General features: G+C 37.7%; 1 protein-coding gene across 1 annotated transcript in view; it reads right to left on the bottom strand.

Moving 5' to 3' along the window:
• The window catches only part of sobpa (sine oculis binding protein homolog a), a 38441-nt gene extending 13362 nt beyond the window's left edge, over nt 1–25079 (bottom strand). The window contains exons 1-7 of the mRNA XM_084093386.1: nt 24634–25079; nt 16607–16678; nt 14832–14967; nt 12513–12710; nt 8039–8190; nt 7109–7132; nt 37–120 (exon numbers count right to left, since the gene is read on the bottom strand). Of these exons, the coding sequence (XP_083949512.1) occupies nt 37–120; nt 7109–7132; nt 8039–8190; nt 12513–12710; nt 14832–14967; nt 16607–16678; nt 24634–24729 (762 nt within the window). The 5' untranslated portion in view covers nt 24730–25079. The remainder of the gene's footprint in view (nt 1–36; nt 121–7108; nt 7133–8038; nt 8191–12512; nt 12711–14831; nt 14968–16606; nt 16679–24633) is intronic.
• Nucleotides 25080–25727: the final 648 nt, after the last annotated feature.

Here is a 25727-nt window from a genome sequence, read left to right as displayed (position 1 = left end):
CTCTAATTTTGGGGTGTTAAATGGTTTATATCTTACAAGCACATCGCTGTTTGTCTTGAGGACAAGTCTGGGCGTGTCTTTGGACAAGCTGTGCTTCGGAACGCCCTCCTCCTCTCTGGCCTAAAGGAAAAACATAATGTCCCTTTTTATGCATGGCCAAAATAAAATAAACACATACATAACAGATGTAGAAAAGAAAGAAAGAATGATGTGAATGAGGGAATTGAGTGAGAGAATAAAAACAACATGTGCTGAACTTAGACAGAGAGAAAAGAGACATTCTGTGTGTGAGTGTGTGCCTGTGTGTGTTCAAAATCTGTCTGTAATACAAGGTTACACTGTATAATAGTATGGTAGATTGAAATGAAATGGTTTAGATATTAAAACACTGAAATATCTCAAAAGCAGATTTTTTTTTTTTTTCAATTCAGAAATATTCTAGAAAATTGGGGGGAAAGCAGTGCTGAAAAAAAGAAACTAAATTAAATAAAAAAAATCATAAAATAACACTAAAAACTGATCTTAAAAGATAGCAATGTGGTTTACTGTGTATCCTTCATATTCTCAATGATTTACTCTCTCTGAGCTGTCTGAGTATCTCAATGCCACTGCTGATAAACATCTCACATACGAAAATACTGAAGAACATCAGTCTTCTCATACACACACTTGTGACATCTTCAGTCTTTATTTTGTGTAGTGGTGTCTGTGACCCCTCTGGACACGAGCCAACTCATTTACATATAGCACTAATGAGGCCGCACACACACACACACACACACACACACACGCACAAACGGCATATCCGCAGTCTTAATGACTTGAGGCATGATGGTGCTCCAAGAAATAACCACACACACCATTCATTTACACCGTGCAGCCTCTTTCATACACCATCACACAGATAAAGCACATGCAGACATACACTACTCAGTGTACCTGACGGCTTATTAAGTGACCAAAAACTGCAGAGCGGCTGAGATGGATAGTATATGAAGACAACTCTGTGCCTTCTTATTATAAATCATGCCACAAATTCTAGCAGTTTGTGTGTATAATGCCACCGGGCCTTTAGCATTTTAACCACATCTCTGCCAGCGACCATCTGGGCATCACACAACCCAGCCCAGGTGTGTGTGCGTGTGTGTGTGTGTGTGTGTGTGTGTGTGTAAGAGAGAGAGTTTTGCACATTGCCAGGTACAATGTATTTCTCCAAGGACATGGAAGGGACACATATGAGGCACATTCTGGAACACCAATGAACACACATGCATGTTATCTATCTATCTATCTATCTATCTATCTATCTATCTATCTATCTATCTATCTATCTATCTATCTATCTATCTATCTATCTATCTATCTATCTATCTATCTATCTATCTATCTATCTATCTATCTATCTATCTATCTATCTATCTACCATTTTACAATATCCGTCCATCCATCCTGCATTTGGCAGTTGACATTAACACCTTAACTCTATATAAGCATTTCTCCACTGCTCTGACATGTTGCCCAGGGTGTGTCCGTAATATGTGTAAGTCTATATATGTGTGAGAGAGTGATTACAGAGTGTGTAAGCTTGTTCTCTTGGCTAGAAGCTATGAAATAATCACCCTGCACCATGAGTCACAACGCCATGGCAACAAGACCTCAGGAAGCAGAGGCCCAATAGCTTCCAACACACACAGACACATTGTTAAAGAGTTTGTTTCGGAGACTGAGAAACTGCACTCCAACTTTCAAAATAGTCGAACGTTTGTGAGTCCTGCAGTAAGTTACTGGTTATAGATCTATGCATGTTCACATTTGCTATGAGTAAATTAATGAGATGTGTGTAAATCAACATTACCATTTACAGGCTGATAATTTACGCTCCGTCAGATTTTAAACACTGCAATCAAATTTAACATTTAAAAGAGTTACAATTTCTCCAACACCTGACACACGCACACACACACGCACGCACACACGTGTCCATCTGCTAGTCTGTTTAAAAGGATTGTTTTGCCCAGATGTTCGAGTTCATTTGTGTTTTCTTCAATTGACTCTTTTCTTTGACTGACTATTTTTAATTAATTTGACAGTTTTGAGGACATTGATCATTTCTAATGATAACACAATGTATTTTGATTGATACCATGGTACTTAATGATTCCCATTATCATTTACTTAAGCAATAAGCAACTCAAGGCCATGCATTACAGTGATTGTACTATGGGTAAAGGATTCCTAAATGGTAAAATCACTGTAATGCAGCTTGTTCTTATAAAATGGTGCCAACAACATTATAATAAGAAACACCATGTTTAGTAAATAGTTGAATTTATTAGTTGAAATAATTAGAATTTAATCAGAATTACATATAATTATTTATTATAATTTTTTATATAATATAATGTTTTTTTTTTAAACTTTCTATTAATCAAAGAATCCTGTATCATGGTTTCCATAAAAAAAAAAAATCTGCAGCAACTCTTTGAACAGTTTTCTTCCTCAATCGCTTTGATTTATTTTCTTTTTAACAGTCTTAACATTCTCTAAACTGCAACTGTTCTATGGGACATCACAACTATTGCATGTCTGCAGAATGTAATAACTCAGCCAGAACATTTAATTTAACTGCTTCTAAAACCAGTTATTGTGTCAGGAAATTGGCCAATGGCACCAAAATGAAAAGTTTTTATCGCATGTGAGCCAATGTTACACGTCTGTTTGTTTTTGGACTCTATTCTTTGTTTCTTTTGTTCAGTTTCCCGCCATTCATTTGTTCCCATGGTAACCCTCCTCATTAGTTTGTTTGGTTCAGCTGTGTCTCAATTATCTTGTCAATCAGTTCCTCCCTGTCACCTGTGTATTTAAGTCTTAGTCTTGTACTGTCTAGTTGTCTGTTTTCGTCTTTGGCTGCGTTCCAGTCCACTTTAAGACACGCACTTGCAAACTTCCCTAAGCACTTCCCCTCGTGGGAATCCCTGCCGCCATTTTGAAGTGCGTTCCACTTCGTGAAGTGGACGAGGGAAGTTTATATGGACAGACCCTCGCTCCCTCGATTTTGACTGACATATACCACAATGCAACACGATTGTGACGTCAACGCATATTGCGTTTAATTTACCCCACCACAAACAACTCTATGATATATATATATTTTTTTTTTAATTCAACAACTCAAACACACCTATATACATATAGAATGCTGCATTAAACAATTTTGTAAGGGAAAAAAATTAATAATAAATCAACCCCATAGTGGATTCTAAGTGATCAAGGGCTTAGCACGTTCCAATTCAGCCTATTGCAAAGGTTCCGCCAGTAGTGGGCACTCATGCAACGTAAGCAATGACATACATCCGAGTGAACGAGACGGAGGGAAGTTAGCGAGTGAAGGGCATGACAATTTTGGACTGGAACGCAGCCTTTGTTGGATGCTTGTTTTTGAGTTTCTCTTCCTGTTCCTTATGGGTTTTGATTAAAAGACTATTTCCTGGAATCATCCTTCGTCGTGCGCTTCATTGACACAGCCATTCCGTAACTTTTCAAAATGTTAAGAAGGGTTTTTTTTTCACCATGGCAGTCAGCCCGGGAAATACAAAAAATGTGAAAAAGTCGTCATATATAAATTTCATCTTTGTTTTACTTTTTTGTTGACACTGACTGTCAGCTTTATCAAGCTGAATGCGGTTGTGTGTCAAATACAGTTATAGAGTTTAATAGAGTTTTTTAAAATACAGATTTCAACAGTTTACTAGGGAAAGTCAATAGTACACCGCACATTTATATATAATATAATGTGCTAAGTGTAGACAGAAAACTTTCTATGCCATAGAAATTTATGGAAAATACATATACAGTATGTCTGACAGATTTTTATAACTGAATGACCATTTTGCATGAGGTGGCTCACACGATGAAATAATGTTTAGAAGTTGTGAAGACAATTTCACCAAGAATCAACATCAGTTTTCATCACTAAGCCATGTGAATTGTGTTACTGTGCAACGTTTGCACATGTGCCAAAAAATGTGCAGTAAGAAATTCAAATCTGGCCTGAACAAGAAACTAAAAGATATGAACTTATTGTTTTGAGAAAATTTCTGAAGGATCATGGGACACGGAAGACTGGAGTAATGATGTTGAAAATTTAGCTTTTCAAATTCCACCAAATTCATGGATTCTATTCAATTCCATCAAATTAATAAATTACATATTCAAATATATTAAAGTAATTAATAAATTGTAACAATATTGAATAACATTACTGTTTATTTGGTGAGCATGAGAGACATATTTCAAAAACAAAAAAAATCTATATATATTTTTTTTTTTACAAATTATACAGCATGGCCTCAAATACTGTACGATATTGCTTTTACAGCTACTACAAAAAGGCTACTCCAATAAAATATTAAGAACAAAATGTTTATTAAAATTAAATTAGTAAAGTCTGAACTATCTGTTCTATAAAAAGATATTTCACATGGTACTCCAAGGTCCCTAATACCATGTCCAAAAGTGTACATGTCTGAAGAAAATAATACTACAGAAATTATTTCCACTTCTTTGATAGCGATGGCTAACACTGAGACTTTCCAACATTGTCTTTGATATATTCTCACTATAATTGTGTTTTCCTAATGGCAACTGCCGCTGAAGACCAACAATAAACTCTCACTGTAACTGAGTTAGAGTGACCCAAGTTCTTTCTAATTCAGCTTGTTCATCACAAACACACATTGCAGTCCTATTCACCTCAGTCCAGAACAAATCACTATATATGGACACACTTCTCTGTATTCAAAATATTAAATTACTCTAAGGTTTCATGAGGCCTAAAAATATCTTGTCAAAACTCATTACCTCAGCACACACACACACACACAAGCGCGCGCAAATATGAGGATTTGGACACCGTAAAACGAGCCCACCGTCTGACACAATAAACACAATACAGTAACAATACTGTTTTTGTGTGCGTGTCTGACAGACACATTTCCTCTGAGGAAGACACTCCTTATTCACACAAACACACACACCTTTAATGGGGAGGAATTAAAATCACCTGAAGCAGCTGGTGTGAGGATGTTTCACTACCTAAGTTGGGCCGGTGGGATGATAGAGAATAAAGATATGTATTCATGTATTCTCTTTTTCCGTTCTGAGTTTCGCAGATGTAGCATATTTACTGCAGTAACATCAGACCCACCGCCCCTCCCAGTGTCTTATTTCACACATACTCAACACTGCTTATCTTTACAGCCGACCTTGTGGTGTACATGACAAAAGAGAAAGAGGAAATGTTCATATAATCTTAGAGCGTAATAAAGTTCCCCCTCCTAATGAATTATAGAAATAAAGGTGGAGTCGCAGTGGTGGCAGAACGCCAGGAGAATCGTCAAAGGAGCGAAGTAAACAGCTCTATGATTGGTGGGATGAAATGAACATGCTCCTGCCAGACGTTCGTTTGGCATTCCACAGACATGTCTCCTCAGAGAACCAGATACAGCATCCAAACATCTACAGACGTGCCAAAACGACCTCACAGTTTACACTATAATAATAACAGACTACACTGACCGTATCAACATATCAGATGATGTCATTCAGCACACGCTTTCTGTTCTCTTCATTATGCGTGAGACTCTAATAATGTTTAATAACTGGACTGTACTAACATTTTTATGATAAAAACACAGACAATGGAAATTAGAAAACACATCAACATGTTCAATGTTCTGGTGAATCTCACAAAAACATATGGCCACATTCCTCCAATAACTTCTTCTACAGAAGTTGAAACAGTTCGCACAAACTAACGTTGCACAAAATCACTTCACAAATGTATAAAAGGGCGAATCTCTTAAAGTTTAGGTCATAATCCACCCCAAAATCAACAACAAAATAAATCGACTAAAAATCATACTGATATTTTTTTTCATTATGTTAGCACATTTCCCCCACAAAAATCTCTTTACCATAATATGTCTAGGTATTTTTTTTTGTGTGTGTGGAAATTTCATTAGATTATCATTACTTTAGTCTAGTGGAATGAGTTTTTTTTAATGAGCATAGATTCTAGGGCAGATATAATAAATACTACCATGATGTATAAATATTTTACTTCATTGTTTTCTTTCTAGTACAGTAATGAGAAAGAGAATCTTTTTCACTATGGTAATAATAAATATTTGAATACTTAATTAATTCTCAACTGTCATGAAATGTCACAATGCAAAATTGATGGTTAATTAAAATAGCCTTCATTTTTAGGACCATTAATTTTTCAACAAAATATCATTTAATTATTTTTATTTTTATTTTTTGGGGGGTTGAAAAATAACCCAAAATTATGAAAATGGCTTGACCATGTTGTGAATTCATGGAGTTAAAAGTCCCTCTGTGTTTGTGTAAATTTTTGCCTGCACTTTCATTTTCTGAATATATGTGTACATTTACATCTATATGTCTGTAAAATTCATGTTTTAAATTCAGCTGTGTGAATGATATGATTTTTACACATTTCACGCAGTGTAATCTTAACATTTACTATGTCTATGGTTTCTATAGTCAAGAAAAAAACACCAAAGTATGTTTTTTTACACTTTTTTTTTTTTTTTGCTCTGAAACTGCTCTACAATTCATGAAATGTATACAATTGTTTGTGTCTGCTTTGTGTATCCACATGTTTTGTGTGTGTGTGTGAGAGAGAGTACTGTATATGTTTGTGTTTGTACATGTGTGTGGTAGCTTCAGTAAATCTCTGGTCATGTTTGCATGTTTGTTGGTCTCTTCATGCTGTCCACTCTATCCTCAAACACCACACACTTAGCGAGGGGTGGCTGTGAACAAACATGCATGCATGTGGGAGTGTGTACGCATGCATTTGAAACTCTTGTGTGTGTACGTATGCGTGTGTTATAGTGAATTTGTGTGCTTTTGTTTACATGTGCATAAGCCTGTGTTTTTTTATGCATGTGTATGTGCATAATATATGTATGTCTGGGGGTGTGTTTGCATGCGCCCATGATATTATGAGTTCCATCAGTGTGTGAATAAGTGTATGGGTCTCTAACACACACAAGGAGAAATCCAAACACAGTATACTTACACTGCAATTCCTCACATATCCAAGCTTAGATAGAAAAGAAAACACACAATCAATATCTGTCTCACTATGATGGCATGAGGTCTAAATCTAAATGAGGTTCATTGTTGAATATTCTTGTGTTGGGGGTAAAGCAGACTTTCAGAAACATTACACATTATTAATCATAACTAAGAGAATTAACAGGATGGAAATAAAGTTAGCAATTGCTCTGTGAGGGATATAGAGAGTTAGCTTATAATTTCTGTAATTTTATCAAACAGGGTGAAGTGAGACAAACCAGCTAATATTACAAAACATCACAGAGATTATCTCATTCTAATCCATTGCTAATACTCAAAGCTGCTTATGTTTTTCCCCCAGCAAAATTATTGCATTTTCTTAGTTAAAGGTAATATAAATGTAAATAATATAAAAAACTAAAATGATGTGAAGTGATATATGATAAAGGAAAACTAACCAATATGATAATCTCAATCTTTATAATTGAAGTATATTTTACTACTGTTGAGTATATTTTATACAGTTATGTTTGATAAGAACATTAAAATGTACTGCATAATAGGAATAACCCATGCCATCAGCTTGTCTTTGTGAACCAACCATGTTCAAAAGTATCAGTAAAGTACAAATAGGCCTACCAATGAATGAAAATGAAAAATTACTTAGTGTTTCAGCTGAGAATAATAATAACCTAATAAGGACTCTAGACATACTGCTACTTGTGAAAAAAAAATGACTGTAACTGTGATACCTTCTTAAAAAAAATATGTCTTATAATGTGTCATTTAACAGAGTAAGAGTCATTTACAGTTTTGAGCCAAAGAATTTAGTAACACTGAAAAAGGTTAAGGCAGAACAGAAGAAGTGACATCAGACAGAAGGAGCCTGATTGGCTGAGGGGACAGGAAGAGGTGGAGACTGGGCGTTTACCTTGTTGCGTTTGAAGTAGGCACGTCGACAGGCAGCGAAGCATTTCTCACTACAGAAACTCTTCAGTTCAGAGCCCATACTGAGAGAATAACGCTTCACTCCCACCTTCTGACACCACGCACACATTATCTGAACATTAGAGGTGTCCTCCTCTGAGAGAGAGAGAGAGAGAGAGAGAGAGAGAGAGAGAAACAGAAAAATAAAGAATATATAAGGATCTATTCAGTCAACTATTTGAAACATAGTCAAATTTTAGATAGCTTACAACATGCATCGTTGTTGACTGAAACACAGAGAAGTGAGATAGACTGAAGTGCTTTTGCAATTCATAGTAGAGAAGTGTGATGTCATATACCAGATAGTCACCTCAAGAACTATTTAATTTTCCACCCTTACACATTTAGACACTGATTCAGATATGATGCAGATACACATATACTCAGGGCTTTTCACACTGTGCTTAACCCCCTAGATATCATTGCTCTAAACCTCGCTTTTAACCCCAGGTAAAGTGTGTTTAATGACCGAAGGGAATCTTTCCCTCACCAATCCACAAGGGGTTAAGAGAAACCTGTCATCATGCATCACCCCACACACTTCAAGAAAATATACACGTTTCTTGGTGTGTGTGTGCGTCAGTCAATCTGCCTACATCACATGTCACAAGATATTAGATCTTTCCCATCGTGCTCCACTAACAGCCAAAGGCTTGGGGGCACGAGTGTTCGGGTTTGGATGTTTGAAGTGTGTTGCATGCATGTGTGTGTGTTTGGTAATAGTGGTGAGCGAGCTTCTAGGGACCACAAAGATACACACACACACTGATTCAAATATAACCGACATTGCCACAACGGAAAACTGTTCATTTTTTGGCGTTTTCAATCTTCTGAGATTCCCAACCTCAGATTCAGATTCAGTGTGTGATTTTTTTAATGCATCTGCCCATGTCAAATGATTTCTCCTCAGAGATCTTTTACACTCTCACCCTCTAGCAGCTGCTTAATGATCAGATCAATCTAAGTGTGTGGAGAGAAAATGTCTGCCCATTAGACTTAACCTTTCCTTTCACCCCTCTCTCTCTCTTTCTCCTGTGTCTTTTGTAATGAGTGTGTAGACCAAATTATATTTTAAGATAGAAATCAACTCAGAATTATGTTAAACATTTCTCCATAGGCTAAACTCTGAGCATAAAATGTACTTCAGTAGTCAGATCCACTTCTGACCAACCAAATTAAACTTTTTTTCAGTCATTTCTGCATCCAAAGTGGCAAAAAAAATAAATAAAACATTATTGCAATCTGTTTAAGCATCCCAACTAGGTTGAAACTACAACATTCTCTCAACCAATGGTGTGAGATGGGGATTGGGATACCTATTTGAGACTTTGACTAACTTACTGTTTGAAACAAGTAATTCATGATTTAAAGGGATAGAACCAGCAGGGCCTAAAACGTTTTGCCACACATGCCAATGGCCGGTGACTTAAGAAAATTTACTGGCCATGAAAGTGTTTTTGCAAAAAACAGACACCAACATTTTAGAGAGATGGTATTTATGTGAAAATGTACAATTTTCAGGTACAGAAATGTAATGTGTAAAGTAATTAAATGTAAAATAACACTGGCTGCATAGTCTTCACTGTATAAACTAAACCGATTAATTCTTATTAAAAATATAAAGCAGTAAGTGATTTTCTCTTTGTCTTTTGTTGTTTGATTAACATTAATGAGGCAGACAGGAGCAAGAATATTAGGCTGCTGTCACTTTAAGACCTGCACGGATCCAATATACTGATACTGTACACATGCGGTTTTTTTCTAAACTATTTACGTTCACTTAAGTCATAACCGACTATGTTTACTAGGATACTTTGTGTGAATTTGTCCTTTCAAGTGCAAGAATATGTGAAAGAGAGCTCAATTTCGTATTCGCGTACTGCCTGAAATGCGGCTTTCTAGGCACGCTCTTCGGATGTTTGCGCACCGAAAACTTACCACAGCGTTCAAGTAATGAATGAGTTCCCTTTCGCATCTTCTTGTACTTGAATATTTAAATTAGCAAGGCTTAAACTTCTGTGACGATGCAGCACTGGCCCGTTAATTTTAGGCCCTAGATTGAACACTCAAAAATTCTGTAATCATTTACCTACCCTTGTGTCATTCCAAATTATTTGTCTTTCTTCTATGGAATACAAAAGGAGTTATTTTGCAGTGTGGACCAAATTATCTGAATTCACCCACTGTTATAGTGCATTTTTGACATGTTCAGAGCTTGATGGTCTTCCCCCGCCCCATTTTAAAAAGCTGCAGATGCACAAAAGAACATTCTGCATAAAAAAAAAAAAAATCATCTTTTTTGTTTCACAGAAGAAAGAAAGTCATTTGTGTTTAGAATAGAATGAGTAAATGATAAAAAGACAAATTATAAAATACAATTTTTTTTGCATGAACTATTCCTTTATGATTCCAAAACTTGGACTATAAGCTGTATAATATGCAAGCTTAAAAAAATCTTTACAAATATTATTGAAGATTTGTTAATCTACACTTCATCTATACAAATTCTAATGTACAGTACTTTTTGTTCTCATGTCTTGAAGCAATTTTTATTATTTGAAAGAAACAGCAATAGAAGCTCTGATTCAGCAGGCTGGAAAAAGTATATAAAAAGATTAAGACAGAAAGAGCTCGCCTAACAAACAGCATCATACAGAGCAACAAAGACTCAAAGTGTTCCTCTAAAACCCTCAAAATACAAACATCCTAATATAAAACGGTTGCCATGACACTTCTGTTTGTTTTTCCTCAGCAGTCTCATTGCTCCATCCGAATCCTTAATTTAAGAGAGATTGTGCAAATGTGTGTGTGTTTGTGGAACATCCAGTGGTAGAGCAGCACATACCTGCACTTCAAAAGCCCTCTGTCACTATGCGCATGCTCATGAATTATTCAAGAGGGCCACAGGCAAGGGGCGGGGATGGGGAGGGGGGGAGTTGGCTTCTGTTGCCGTGGTAGTTAGCGAGTCTACACCATCTGTTTCTCACCACATCACACACATTAACGCACACATAAATACAAGCGCACATACATAGGCACACACACACACACACACACAAATACACCAGTGCACGGTACACTGATTTAGGGATGCACCTCACCATGGTGCCGCCCCATTAGACACCATGACTGTAGTCTGCTGCGCTACAACACAGTGTGTGCTCAACCAACAATGAATGTGGACTTTCAGCGTTATATTTACATTTATCATCAAGGACATTTTAATATAAATAATACTGTCTAATATTAAATATAAAAACTCTGACTGAGAATGCTGAAAGAACAACCTGTCAGTAACTACATTTAAGTTTCAAAAACCTTATATACACAAAACATGCTTCATTTCGAGACAGAAATCACTGAAAGTGAGTCACATGTTGATTCAGAAATCAGCCCGAATGATTCAATGAGTTATTTCAATAAAAGATTCGGCAGACCGATTCAAACCCATTACTATGGGCTGCGTCCGAATTCACATACTCTCTGAGTAGGGTACTTCTTTTGAATAAGTAATTACTTTGCAAGTGTTAAAAATGTATGTTCTATATGGTATGAATGTGTGTAATAATATAGATGTACTACATTCATCATGCCATTCACAAATCCTCTCCCGTGGCCTAATAGGATTGTAAAGTGTTCATTGAATGCACACTTCAGAACCTCGCTGGAAGTAGGTCAGGGGTGTCCAATCCTGCACCTGGAGGGCCACTGTCCTGCAGAGTTCAGCTTCAACCTCAATTAAACACACCTGCACCAGATAATCTAGCTCTTACTCGGCATACTAGAAACATCCAGGCATGTGTTGAGGCAAGTTGGAACTAAACTCTGCTGGACAGCGGCCCTCTAGGACTGAGTTTGGACACCCCTGTACATATGCTGTCTTATACAGTAGGTAAAAATTGGACATAAATACCATCTCAAGTCGTATTTACCACTGGGAAGCTCAGGGAAAGTTTTCAGGTTCCCGAGTTGGGCGTGCCATAAACTTTAAACATAGCTGTGCTTATGGTTGTCAATGAATGGGACTCTAAATATCATTTTGGCTTTAATAAGATTTTCCTAATAAATAGGCAAGAATAAACCTAGTGTCCTCCATGATTCCTGTTCTTTCTGAAAACAAAGCACTTGAATGCGACGAGCTGGTAATCACAACTTTAGAAGAGCATTAGTAGGTCCTCCGAGTATAGGTACTTTTTGCCTATTGTTTCATGAATACTATGAATTCGGAAATACTACTTTTTTCATGGCATGGTTCACAAATGTACGGTGTGAATGAATACTAGACACCTGACTGATATAAAGTATGTAACCTGGGATTACATTTACCCAGCGATAAAAAGAAGTATGAAGTGCCTTCTGCACAATTGTATGTGTGTGTATAAGTTAGATACTCACATACTGTCTATTGTGTTTCTTACCTGCTGGTGCTTTAATCAGAGGGGGCGGGATTAAGGGCACTATGATTGGCAGGCCTCCGTGCTCTTTAGAGGAGGAGGGGTTTACAGACGCTTCGCCAGTCACTCCATTCCGTGACGTCGGGGTAGAGCTAGAGCTGTTGGCGTGTGGAGGAGAACCACTGCTGTTCTCCACTGTGGATGCTTTTGGCAAAGAGTTCTCTAGAGAGGAGAGAGTGGTAATGGCGAGTCGGTTATGTCCCACAAACCAGTCACAGTGTGAAATACACAAGGTTAGTGGGATCTATGCTGTTTGTTGTGCGAAATGCCATCGGTAGGTTTGACTGTCATCAAATTCAAAAGGTCATGATCATTTCATTGTAGTCAATAAGAAATCACCATTTACATTTACATTTACATTCTAAACAAAATGGTTAAGAACAAACCATGGACCATGTTATTCCAAATTTTTCAGAAAAAAACCACTCTCTGAAATTGCTTTTCTTTTCCGCTGACATCACTTAAGTTAGGCCACAGGGGTTGTTGGAAAAAGCCATATAGTTATTTGGGCATTATTTTAACAATCTCGCATTCAGGTCTGGCTCTGTTCTGGTATATAACAGTCATTTGACACTATCGAATGATTTCCTGATGGATAAAATTGAGTACTGATATATTTACCTTTTTTTCCTGTTGAATATGCTGTGTTACTGAAAAATATTACATTACAGAAGTAAAAAAATATGAAACAGGGTTTCATACTGACTAAAGATTTGGCATGCATGTTCAATATTTACTGTGTATGAAGATGTTATACATCTTTCTTTGTGATTAGTGTTTCATTTTTAAATTCACAAGTCATTCACAACTCTGGAACCTGAGACTTGCGATATCTCAAATGCACACCCCATATTACTGTTTTGACCTGATGCATGACAGAAAACTGATTAAATAGCTCCTCTGAGTCCCGAGAAGACTTTCCCATACTACACATACACACATCCACCTGCAGCAAATAAGACAAGATTCAACAAGAGCACCCAAACAGATTACTGGTAGATAGCAGAAAAAGCCCATTTGTTACTCTAACGGCTCGTTTAAAGACGATCACGGCTAAACGAGTTAATTAAGTCTCATTGTCCTTCGCCTAATCTCTCCACTTCCAGCTACGTCAACTAACAATAGTGAAATATCGTAATCTGCGGCTGTGGATTTGTCTGATGGAAGGAAAGTAATTACGGAGAGCATCACATGGCAGGCGTGGTAGGTTGGAGAAATGTGGCTGAGTGCATGTTAGCTGGGAACCGTCTAACGCCTAAATCACCATTTTCCTTAATGGAGGCTGGAGTATGGACTTAGCAAGGAATTAGCCAGCTCATTGTTTCAGCATCTCTTTCTCTGTCCCCATAGGGCCGCAGAAAAAATGGCTGACAGTTTAAGACCCTCTAATGCTCTGGCACGGAGGCCAGCCAGGAGACAGCATGGAGGGTGCAAAGATAAAGCTGCGGGTTAATCGGAGTGCTCTCGGGGGAACGACAGAGGAAGTTCAGGAATTTAACAGTGCGTTCTCTTTTTAACATTTCAAATCTGACAGTCCTTGCTTTGGGTCCTGTCCTTGTCAGGATTTTGTGTCTTATTATTACATCCCAGAATTCCCTCTAGGTTCTTTCTGCAAACAGGTTTGTGAAATTAACCTGATACAAAGAATCTATGGGGAATTAAGGGATGATAAGATAAAAATAAATGAATGCAAGTTCTGCATATATTAGTGTCAAGTGTTCAGAGGGTCCAGAAGGTATAGTTAGATACTGAAACTTTCTCTGAATACATAAGTGTGAAGAGTACTGGGTTGCAGAGCAAGAAGAGAGTTCAGTCACTCATGATGCGTAAATAATCTAATCGTCTTGACAACTAATCAAAATTACACTTCCATTCTGAAGGTTAAGGTTGGTATGATTTTTGAAACGTTTGTTTTTGAAACAAGTATCTTATGCTCACCAAGGCTGCATTTATTTGATCAAAAATACAGTAAATATATGAATGTTCTGAAGTATCATTACAACTTTAAATAACTCTCTTAAAATGTTATGTATTCCTGTGATGGCAAAGGTGAAATGAAAACTGATGTGCTGCTGAGATTTTTGTGAAAACTGTGATACATTTATGTCAGGATTATTTGAAAAGTATAAAACATTTTTTTTTAAATCTTACTGACCCCTAACTTTTGAACTTGTACTATTGTGGTTTTGTTGTACTAGCTTTTGAGACCATCTATTGCTATGTGTAAATCTTCTTTTGCCTGCCTGCCGTGGGTCGTGAAGGCCTATCTGTGTCAGATCTCACCTTTCAGGACAGAGATGTGTTGCCGCATTTCTCCGTCAGGGTAGTTGCGGATCTCTATGTCGTCTGAGTCTCGTAACTCCACTTTGTCATATCCGTACCATCCAAGCAACTCATTCATGGTGTTTTCGGCAAAACTCTGCAGAGAGAGAGAGAACAATTTAAAATGCAATTTTCAATTTTGATTTTTTCAGGATTCAACAAATTGATGACATTGCAGATACTGCTTATGCATCATAGGTTAAATCGAATAAAACCATTTTTTATATATCAGAATTATTGATTTCATAATCCATTCTTACTGAACACACACACACATACACACACACACACACACACATGTCTGGTTTACTATCTTTGTGGGGACTCTCCATAGACTTAATGGTTTTTATACTGTACAAACGGTATATTCTATCTCCTTACACTAACCCTACCCCTAAACCTACCCATCACAGGAAACTTTCTGCATTTTTACATTTCCAAAAAAACTCATTCTGTATGATTTATAAGCTTGTTTACCCATGGGGACCTCTATTTAGGTCCCCACTGTGACACGAGTCCCCATGAGTCTGTGTGCATTCAGGTTGAAGTCCCCACCGGGATAGAAAAACAGGTACACACACACACACACACACACACACACACACACACACACACACACACACACACACACACACACACACACACACACACACACACACACAGCAGTGAATCTTAAATAGTAAATAATTGCAGTCTCTTTAGGAGGTGTTGCTGCATTGACACAATCAATGTAAAAAAGAAAAAACTCTTGATTGGCAGATTTTGCAATGCGGATAAACAAAAATCTCCACAGGGAATCTTATGTTTGTGTGGCTACTGTGAACCAGGGCCAAAAGGATTTTCATCCAAGAAATCCTCTACAGTGGCTCAACGACAGACAAAATCTGACTGTAAATAGCTTCAGACGTTTCAGCTCCACATCCCTTTAAGAATGAAATCTGGAGAGGCTATAAACTGTCCAGGGCATCAAACAAACATCTTGCAAACAACACTTAAGCCAGACAACCAGAGAGCAGAGGAGAAAGACGCATTATTAACAAATCAGAGCTGACCGGACCAGAGCAGAATCATGTAGATTTAACATACATACTAGACAAACAACATGGGCCATACTTTGAGTTTACATTTTAATACCCATTTGCCCTATTCAAATTCTAATTTTAAGGAATCACCTCAAAAAAGTAGTTATACATGTCAAATATATTTGTAAATGTTTGCTTAATGAATAAAGGCCTGCTTATATTCTGTGTAGACTTAGCGTTAGTGGTTATGGTGTTAGTTTTATTTGTAGAGAAAGTATAAATCAAAGGTTACACGTTATTTCAATGGTCCACTTTGGACATTAACTATAAGTAACTTTGCAACTAACTCTCATTAGAGTATTAGTAGACTGTTAGGTGTTAGTGATCGGGTTAGTAGAATAAGTTGACGTATAATTGCAAAGTTACTTATAGTGATGTGGGAGCATCAAAATAAAGTGTTAGCAGATATTAAGCAGACGGTATACTAATACTCTAATGACTGGTAGTTGACATGTAATTGCAATATATTGTAAAATGACATTAAATATATTAATTATATTAAATTATAATTTTATTTCCCCATCTGCAGTGTATTCATCTCTAAGGCATACAGTAAATGAGCATCTAAACATTCAGATATGTATTTATTTCCATATATGTATTATTTATTTTTGTCAGTTTTTCTGTTCTAGTCAATCTGAGGGAGGCTCTCACCATCAAGTAGGGCGAGTTGCCATGGAGATTGCCTGCCTGCCCCGCCCCTGGGAGGGGCCGATTGGACGGGACCTGATGAGACACGAGTCAACAACTGTCAATCAAACATAGAAACTGTCAGTCAATCGCATTAAACTGTCAAGCAGCACAGGCCTACTATTGTTCTGTGTTGTCGGATACATACTTAATTAATGTAGTTTGGATAGGCTTTAACATTTACTATAGTAAATCACTACATCGTACAGTAACAATTTTACTCTCCAGCGTAAACTACTACAGTACAATAATAAACATACACACACATATGATCTAAAAGAAAACAGGCCGAATGAGGGATTCACTCTTATTGAGGCGTAATAAAGAAACAAATCATTTTTCATAACTATTGAATAGTTGTATGTACAGCATATATAAAGCACACAGCACATCTCCACTCCTCCCCTGCACTTCCTCTGTACGGCCACCAGGTGTCTGTCCTGCCCCTGCCTCTGGTCTCTGTAAGGTGAGGCTTCTGTTTTAGGATCGAGTTCACAAGGTCATTCACAAAGCAGTAATCACACCCTGTCCACAGGAAAACCTCCTAGACAGTATCAGCACCGCACGGATCAATCTAGAATCACCTGAGCTCCGCTCTAAAGTGTTTTGGGCACTTCAGGAGTCCTGATTGGGAACACCAGCTGAGCTGAGTTTAGAGGTGCCCAGAATTTCCTCAAGAGGGCTGACCTGACTTGCAGTGTTAACAAGTTGTATATATACATATATATATATATATATATATATATATATATATATATATATATATATATGTTTATATATATATATATCTTGCTTGCTCCTCAAGCCTGCATTTATTTGATTAAATACACAGAAAAGAAATGTGAAATATTATTACAGTTGTGCTGCTTAATATTTTTTTTATAATGATACTTTTTTCAGGATTCTTTGATAAATAAAAAGTTAAAAAGAACAGCATTTATTCAAAATAGAAATCCTGTGTAACAATATACACTACCGTTCAAAAGTTTAGGGTCAGTAATTGTTTTCTCTTTCTGTTTTGAAAGAAATTACTACTTTTATTTAGCAAGGATATGTTAAATTGATAAAAAGGGATAGTAAAGATTTATATTGTTAGAAAAGATTTCTATTTTGAATAAATGAATCCTGAACAAAAGTATCACAGGTTCCAAAAAAATATTAAGCAGCACAACTGTTTCCAACATTGATAATAAATCAGCATATTAGAATGATTTCACTGACACTGAAGACGGGAGTATTGGCTGATGAAAATTCAGCTTTGCACCACATAAATAAATTATATTTTAAGTATATTAAAATAGAAAACCATTATTTTAAATTGCAATAATATTTCACATTACTGTTTTTTTCTGCATTTTTGATCACATAAATTATTCATATATACATATGTACAGTATATATATTATATATATATATATTCACTTTGAAATTTTTTTTTTTTATGAAATCTGAGAGCTTTCTGTCCCTCCATAGACATCTACTCAACTGACACTTTGATACATCAAAAAATTAATAAAGAGATCTTAAAACTATGAATTGATCGGTTTAGTCCAATTTTTTTTGAAGAGACTCTGTTCATCATATAAAGTGATCATGTCACTTCAAAACATTTTAATTTAAATGGATCAGTTTTACGATCTCTTTATGGACTTTTTGAAGAGTGGTAGTTGCGAAGCTGTCAATGGAGGGACAAAAAGCTCTCAGATTTCATCAGAAAGATCTTCATTTGTGTGAACGAAAGTCTTACAGGTTTGGAACGACATGAGGGTGATTAATTAATGACAGAATTTTCATTTTTGGGTGAACAAACCATTTAAAAGAATAGAGAGAGGGAAATACATAGAGAATTTCTGAACAAACCGAACATTTAAGCACTCCTAAAAATGGAGAAAAAGCTATTAAAGTGACACAATAAAAAAGGTAATGCTAAACTATTCTATCCTTTAAAACTAGAATGTTTTTTAGTGTTTTTTAATCATCCAATCCAATTGCATAGACAAATCTATGCATGCACGTGATCAATAAAAAAATGAATATGTTTAGAAAATGTTATTACAAGCACAGAGGAAAACTAACCATTTAAAACGTCCTCATGTGCATCATTGCTGTGTGTTTGTCTTTTTTAAGTGCTGCAGATCAGCATGATTTCTGTCAAATGTTCTGAATTCTGCACTAAATGTCACTCCATACACACAATTACTATCTGAAATTCCCCGCACTCCTCCCCTCTGAAGGCCGCACAATAATTACACATGCTCTGATAAAAACCAAAGAATCACAATGAAAAAAAAAAAAAGATAGAGAGGAACATTTGCTCCCCTCTAGAGACAAAATCAAATCGGACATGTTTGGAGAGAACTCTTTTCACGGCAGACTGAAACATCAGCGAGAAAAGTTAAAAGATACAAAGCAGCAAATCTCATTCCCTCTCTGCCGCCTTCCCTCTCTGTTTGCCGTGATTGTGACGGCGGGGGGAATCGGACACCCTGCGCGCAGTAACAAGAGTAGGTCACTGTACACCATGATAAAATTCCCTCCTCCCTTCACCAACTTTCCCTCTGACCAACCACTCTTTCCCAGTCTTGCTCTCTCTCTCTCTCTCTCTCTCTCTCTCTCTCTCTCTCTCTCTCTCTCTCTCTCTCTCTCTCTCTCTCTCCTCTCCTCCCAACCCACACTTTTCCATTCCCTTCTTGCTTTTTTCTCTTGTCCCTCTCTCATACCGAATATCACTTTTTCTCTCTTCCATATTCTCTCTCTCTCTCTCTCTCTCTCTCTCTCTCTCTCTCTCTCTCTCTCTCTCTCTCTCTCTCTCTCTCTCTCTTTTTCTCCCCCACCACTATGCTCTGCTTTCATTTCCATCTACCTTCCTTGATATTCGATCCGGCCTGTATTCTCAGCTTTCAGTTTTTACAGCTTAGGCTGCCTATTGCTGTATACATTCCTTTCTCTTCTCCCTCTCTCTCTCTCTCTCTCTCTCTCTCATCCCCCTCTCCATCGGGGCAATCACCAGCACGGGGCTTATTTTACCATGCTGCACATGAAAGCAGACGGAGATGAAGGCAACACTGTCTGACGCCTCTTCTCTGTATCTCTCTCGGAGGTATAATCCTCCACAAGGCCACATTGTTTACAATCTTCCGTATCTCTCTTGTTCTTAGCGTTTGCCATTTTTCTTTTGTCTCTTTTCTTGGAGGTAAGAGAAAAAATAAACAAGAGAAATAACCGCACCAAAGCAAGGGACTCCTCATAGTCAGGGTGTGTGTGTGTGTGTTGGTGGAAATCTGATACGTGAGAGGGAGAAATTCATAATGCTCAGGTCTCAAGTTCTCACTGAGGCAATAAAAGGGAAGTGCAGAGTAAAACGCAGATTATATTTGTACACACACGCTCTTTAAGTGTTACAGTATGCTTTGTTTGTGCATGTCACGAGTTATTTACATAGGTACCGGCCATCAAATAGGAAGTGACTGTGAGAAAACAGAGGAGTGAACACTTTTCCTTCACCGTTAAAGAACAAGCAACTTGACTTCCTAGAGTTTACAGTGGAAAGCATGAACTCAATGAGTTTGGGGAAGGGAAAGAACGAAAAAAAAAAAGAGTGAAAGCCGGTAGACGCATTTTGATAATACAGATGGGATGGAAGTATTCAGCCTCGCTGCGATTTCCGACACCTGTTCGCTCATGTATCTCAAACCCCTCAAACAGACCCTTGCTCTAAACCCTCCTCTGGTTACTCTACACCGCATATCAAATTTAGCTTTGATTCCACAGAACCTGATCTGTGTCTGTTGACGCAAATGTTTGGGGAAAAGTTTTGTTTTGTCTCCATGGCTTTGCTGTTTCCTGTTTTTCATGTTACATGGGCCGTGACACATGCACATTGTTCATCGGTGCGGTTTGCATATGCATGGGACCACCGCCCTCAGCTGTCCCGGTGTTTCTGTGGTCTATCTGCAGTAACTATATGGGGTATCTGGATGGGGTATCTAGGGCACCTGCATGTGTCTGGTGAAGATGTATGGGATGTTGTTGTACGGATGTGACCGCGTATTCTGAATTAGGGAAACCTAAAGTAATTATTTAAGAAATAGTATTTGAAAAAATAACATTGATTTTGAATATTGCTTTTTTGAATTCTATGGGAAATATATCCCATTTAATACCTAGGTGGTTACGACCCTGCTTTTATAGCGGAATCTTTATACACACGTTTAGTATTTTTATAGGGTACAGAAAAAAGGTGCAAACGCCTTAACTGGGGCAGTACCCATTTAAAAGGTACAACTTTGTACCTTATATACCCCTAAAGGTTGCATATTAGTACCTTCTTAAAGAGTACCACTGCAGTGACAGCTTTTGTACCATTTTTTCTGAGAGTGTATGATCTTTTAAGTTATCTTTCAGGTAAAAATATGTACATTTTTTAGCTAAAACTGTAACAGAACAGAAAAACAGAACGTATAACCCTTAAATGCATGAATGTTTCAACAATAATAATTACATATTCGGATCTTTAGCGACCCGGATCTATCTCTACCTGTCGCGATAATATAAAACTCTCCTGATATTAGAGTAACAATTACAGAAGAATAAAATAGAGCATATTTTGTTACCTTTTGGAGCTTGGAAAGGTTCAGTTTGAGCAGATGTTTTATACCATCATCACTGTCCAAATCAGAGCTCATTTCCCAGTACATTCAGCATCTGGTTCATATTCGTGAACTCAAACATATTCTCAAAACTATCATTTTCAACACCTTCAAAATCAATATTTTGATCACTAACAGCGAATTCACCAGATCCACCATCAAGTGACAGTGACACTAATATTTGATTGCGTTTAGTATTTTCTCTGCAGTAAATCGCTGTAGCCATTTCAAGTTTAGCTGATGATGCTTCCTATTCTTTTGTTTTCTGCCTGCAGTAACATGAGTGAAACGTCACTTTATAATTGTGTATCAGACATTGCCACCTTATGGCATAAAGGTGAATTGCACTTTCAATTGCACATATTAAATGAATCCTTCAAAATATACTTACACTTACACTCCTCGGGTCGTTAGTGAACCTACACAATTTTACAAAAATTTAATGGGAAAATAGGCATTATTTTATAAAAAAAAAAACTGTTACATTGTTTGTAATGAATTGATTGAGGAATACTAAGAAGGTTGATGTCTAACTTTAAAAAATAACTGAGGAGGGTAGTGAATGACGTTTAAGGGTTAATAGATGCGAGTGGCCTGACATTACAAGCATTAGTAACATCAGAGCCAATCTCATCTGTCATCACATTCTCTTCATTATTAATTTTTGCAAAAAAGAGGCATTTAACTTGCGGAATCCTATCAGATAGATCAGGATGAGAAGTTTTTTTGTGGGTGGTTGTCTCTGAAAAACACCTGAGTGTTTCAGGGTAGCTGAGGGAATAATGGGTAAAAACCTTTGTCGATTATTTGAGAAGTTCGCATGATGGTGAAGCATACCTAAGCAAAAATGATATTCTATATCTCAGACTTTATTTGTTTTAAATGTGTATATATACAGTAGCACTGCCCATTATAGGCTGATTTGCTGTTAAATTTGCATGTTTGTGTATGTGTTACTAAGGTAGAGCCTTATCACCGGCAATATGTTTTGTCAAGGTGTGTGACCATGTTATCATATTATGTATATTCGTCCGACAGTAAGTAAGGTGAATTGCTGACAGCTGTTGGATGCTGGATGATCACAGACACTCTATTGGTCTCTGTCAAAATTAAGGCAGAGATCAGCTTTATCCACAGCCTTGTGGTCAAAATGACAACTCTACGGATGAAATGACAGATTTGTGCCTGACTTGTACACACAACACCGCTGACAAGACCAACACTCACCACAGGCCTTTGGAGATGCACATTGTGCAGAAAATAAAGACTAAACACTGTGTTACAGATTTGAAGTATTGGGAGAAATCACTGAATTGTGCACTATGGATTACAGACAAGAGAAGTGCATATGGTGACAATTCTTACAGAATCTGTCCATCTGCCCAACTTCACCATTATTCTTTCCAAATTGTATTCTCTTATTTAGTAACCCAAAGCACAGCTTGAGTTGAGTTTCATCCTCAAGCTCTAAGCAGACAGAATGCCAAATCTGTTTATATACACTACTTTTAGTACAATATCAAGGAATGTAAAGGACATAATGGAAGGCAAGCAAAAAAATATTTCAAAAAAGATATTTGTTCCAATTCCTTACTGTCAAAAACTGATTGTAGAAAAATGGATTCCTTATTAAAGGAAAGGTCAGCAGTGTGAAAGACAATGCAGACTCGTTACATATATAGGCAGTGATTTATTTCACTCTGTTCATTGATAAAAAGCAGACAAAAAAGGTCCTTAACACTCAACACTCATGTTCACAGGTAAGATGTCACTTTTTTAGTCTGGATCTTTTTTCTTTTTTTCTAAATTAATTGTGATGTTAAATTAACTTTTATGACGAGCAGTTTTCAATTTCTGAATTAAAATTGATTTTGATAATCAGAAACATCTAAGTGTTGCAATTGTCAGAATACTGTAAAAACTAAAAGGGTGTCAAGTTTGACATTTTTTTAAATAAAATTGTATCATTACTTTTATTGTTATTTCTTTTTAAGTGCTTTTGTTGTCATTTGACATAAACAGGAAATTATATCAGAGGGGTTCAGACCCCTGAAACCCCCAATAATTCACAATTCACAGCTCCAGAATGAGTCAGTTTCTGCAAGTACAGCATTGCTGTGTGTGTCTGTGTGTGTGTGCGCGCGTGTGCTTTTAAGGAGACCGGGGAGACGCACGCTTGTATCTCCGCTACAGGTCGATCAATATCTGTCAAATTTAGAGCCCCGGCGGACCGGTGAGCCTCGCGCAGGTTCAGTCAAATAATCACTGACAAGAAAGAAAGCGAACGGAGCGAAATCACCAAAGCCACACGCGCGTTTACAGTGACCTAAACACATGATCAGATCAATAATAATATTAATGAAACGCGTCCCTGTAGACCACGATGTTGCTATCAGAATGAATGTAGCTTGTTCTGATAAAAAGCACAAATAAATTCTGGCGTTTCCAAAACATTAGGCTGCATGGCAGCGGATGCAAACGCTTCAAACAATGAGCACCACACAACCAGGAGACAAAGCGCCTGTGTGCGCCTTCAAAACATACAAACACACGGCTCTCCTCAAACAGAACAAAAAAGTGAAAGAGTCTCCTAGATCTTGAATAAACGAAACCATGATTGCATATTGCAAATACCCCCAAAGGGCTTTTGAAATATGCATTTGTCACGAGCAGACGGCGCTCAGTCAGTGTTGAACAGATGCACATCTGGAGTGACCGGCGCTTCCCATCACAACAGCTGGAGAGATGCACCCTTCCAACATGCATTCCGTTTCATTATTGAGTTTTTACTCTGTTCTGATGTTTATGTGGTGTTTAGCAGAGATATAGTAACGCGCTAGTAGTAGTAGTAGTAGTAACGCAGCAATTTGACGCGGAGACTGACGCACTGGATTTTCCATCAACTACAGTGGAGCCAACAAGGGGATTTCACTCTAAACCATCTCGTGATGTGACTGGGAACATTTTATATTTTACGTGCATATGATTTATAAACTCATACAAATATGTGTTTAAATAAAAAGCCACAATTTAATATAAAAAATAGATCTCAAGCACTGGAAAGCGAGACCAGAGTGGTCTGGAAGGTGCGTGAATTAAGCTAAAAAAGAAACGGGAGGGAAATAATGCCGACCTGTTCAGCAACCCCCCCCCCCCCCCCCCCCCCCCCCCCAAAAAAAAAAAAAAAAATCAAAGTTAGCTGATTAACCCCAAACACACAGCGCTTGAATGAATCGGTTCTCTATATTCAGTCCGAGGGCGGAGCGGCGGTGCGCTCAACGCATCCAAAAATGACAAGCCTTTATGGGCGCCAGTGAGAGAGAGAGCGCGCGCACAACCTACCTTCATCTCTGCGTTAATTTCCCTCTTCACGGGGTGAGCTGGCTTTCTGCTCCTCTTGTTTTCCGGAGGTCTTCCCTCTTTCTCCATCTCAGCCATGTTTTCTTTAAATCTCTGTCAATATTTGGGGGTAAAAACCCCGCGGGCGCACGGCACGGAGCGAGGCGGGGCCGTTTCAGAGTTGCGGAGTGGCAGCGAATGGCAGGCGCGCGAGAAGCCCTAGTGAAGTTGATGCTGGTGCTGGTGCTGGTGTTGCGGGCTCACCGTGCCCGGTCGAGTCAGCCATCTTCTGCCTGCTATTTCTCAGCGGTCTGAGCGTGAGCAGGATCGAGCCCTCTCGGAAAGCCAACCAAGAGGTTGAGAAAAAAAGAGCGAGCCAGACAGGGGGAGGGGCCTCCACCGCAACTCTATACGGCCACGCTGATCCCGGGAAGGCTATTTCCTCCCAATTTTCCACAGATCGGTTTTCACTCAGGACTCCACGCGTGGCGGAGGTTGTCGCGCGATAGGAGTGAATAGGTGCCGTTGTCTGATGTGTTATCATTCACCCCGCGCGCGTTATCAGCGCTCCGCAGGGGGTGCTTGATATTGTCGTACGAGACAATTAATGGAAATGAAACAGTCAAGGGGTCCTAATCGTTTCCTTTTAATTAAACATCTTTGCGGGTGGAATTGTCATAATGGGTTGTATGGTGTTTATGAGAGAGATATCTACAGGTAATTAAAACCCACGCTGGAGTGACAGACAAGTCTTTACAGGGGCCAAACAAATGTGTTACAAGCAAGAGAGGGAGATATGATACATGACCCTGTGACACTAAATTTTGCACCTAAAAGCTCTTAATTTAACTTGTCTAAGGTATTGTTCAATCTCACTCACTCACACATTTAGTCAAAAGTAGCAGATCTTCAATGAAGCTTGAAATAAGTGAACAAAAAGTTCTAAGAATCAGACATGTCTTTAATTACCATGAATCCCAAAGGTCCAACAATGAGCAAACATGGCAAAACATGACAAAAATTGATACATTTGTAAATAATAATGATAAACTAAATAAAATAAAAAAGATGTATATATATAAACATGGAACAAATAT

Source organism: Abramis brama, assembly GCF_963993115.1.
Source record: "Abramis brama genome assembly, chromosome: 19".
Lineage (NCBI taxonomy): Eukaryota > Metazoa > Chordata > Actinopteri > Cypriniformes > Leuciscidae > Abramis > Abramis brama.
The sequence above is the reverse complement of the archived record's forward strand: the minus strand, read 5'-3'. Positions and strand labels throughout refer to the sequence as shown.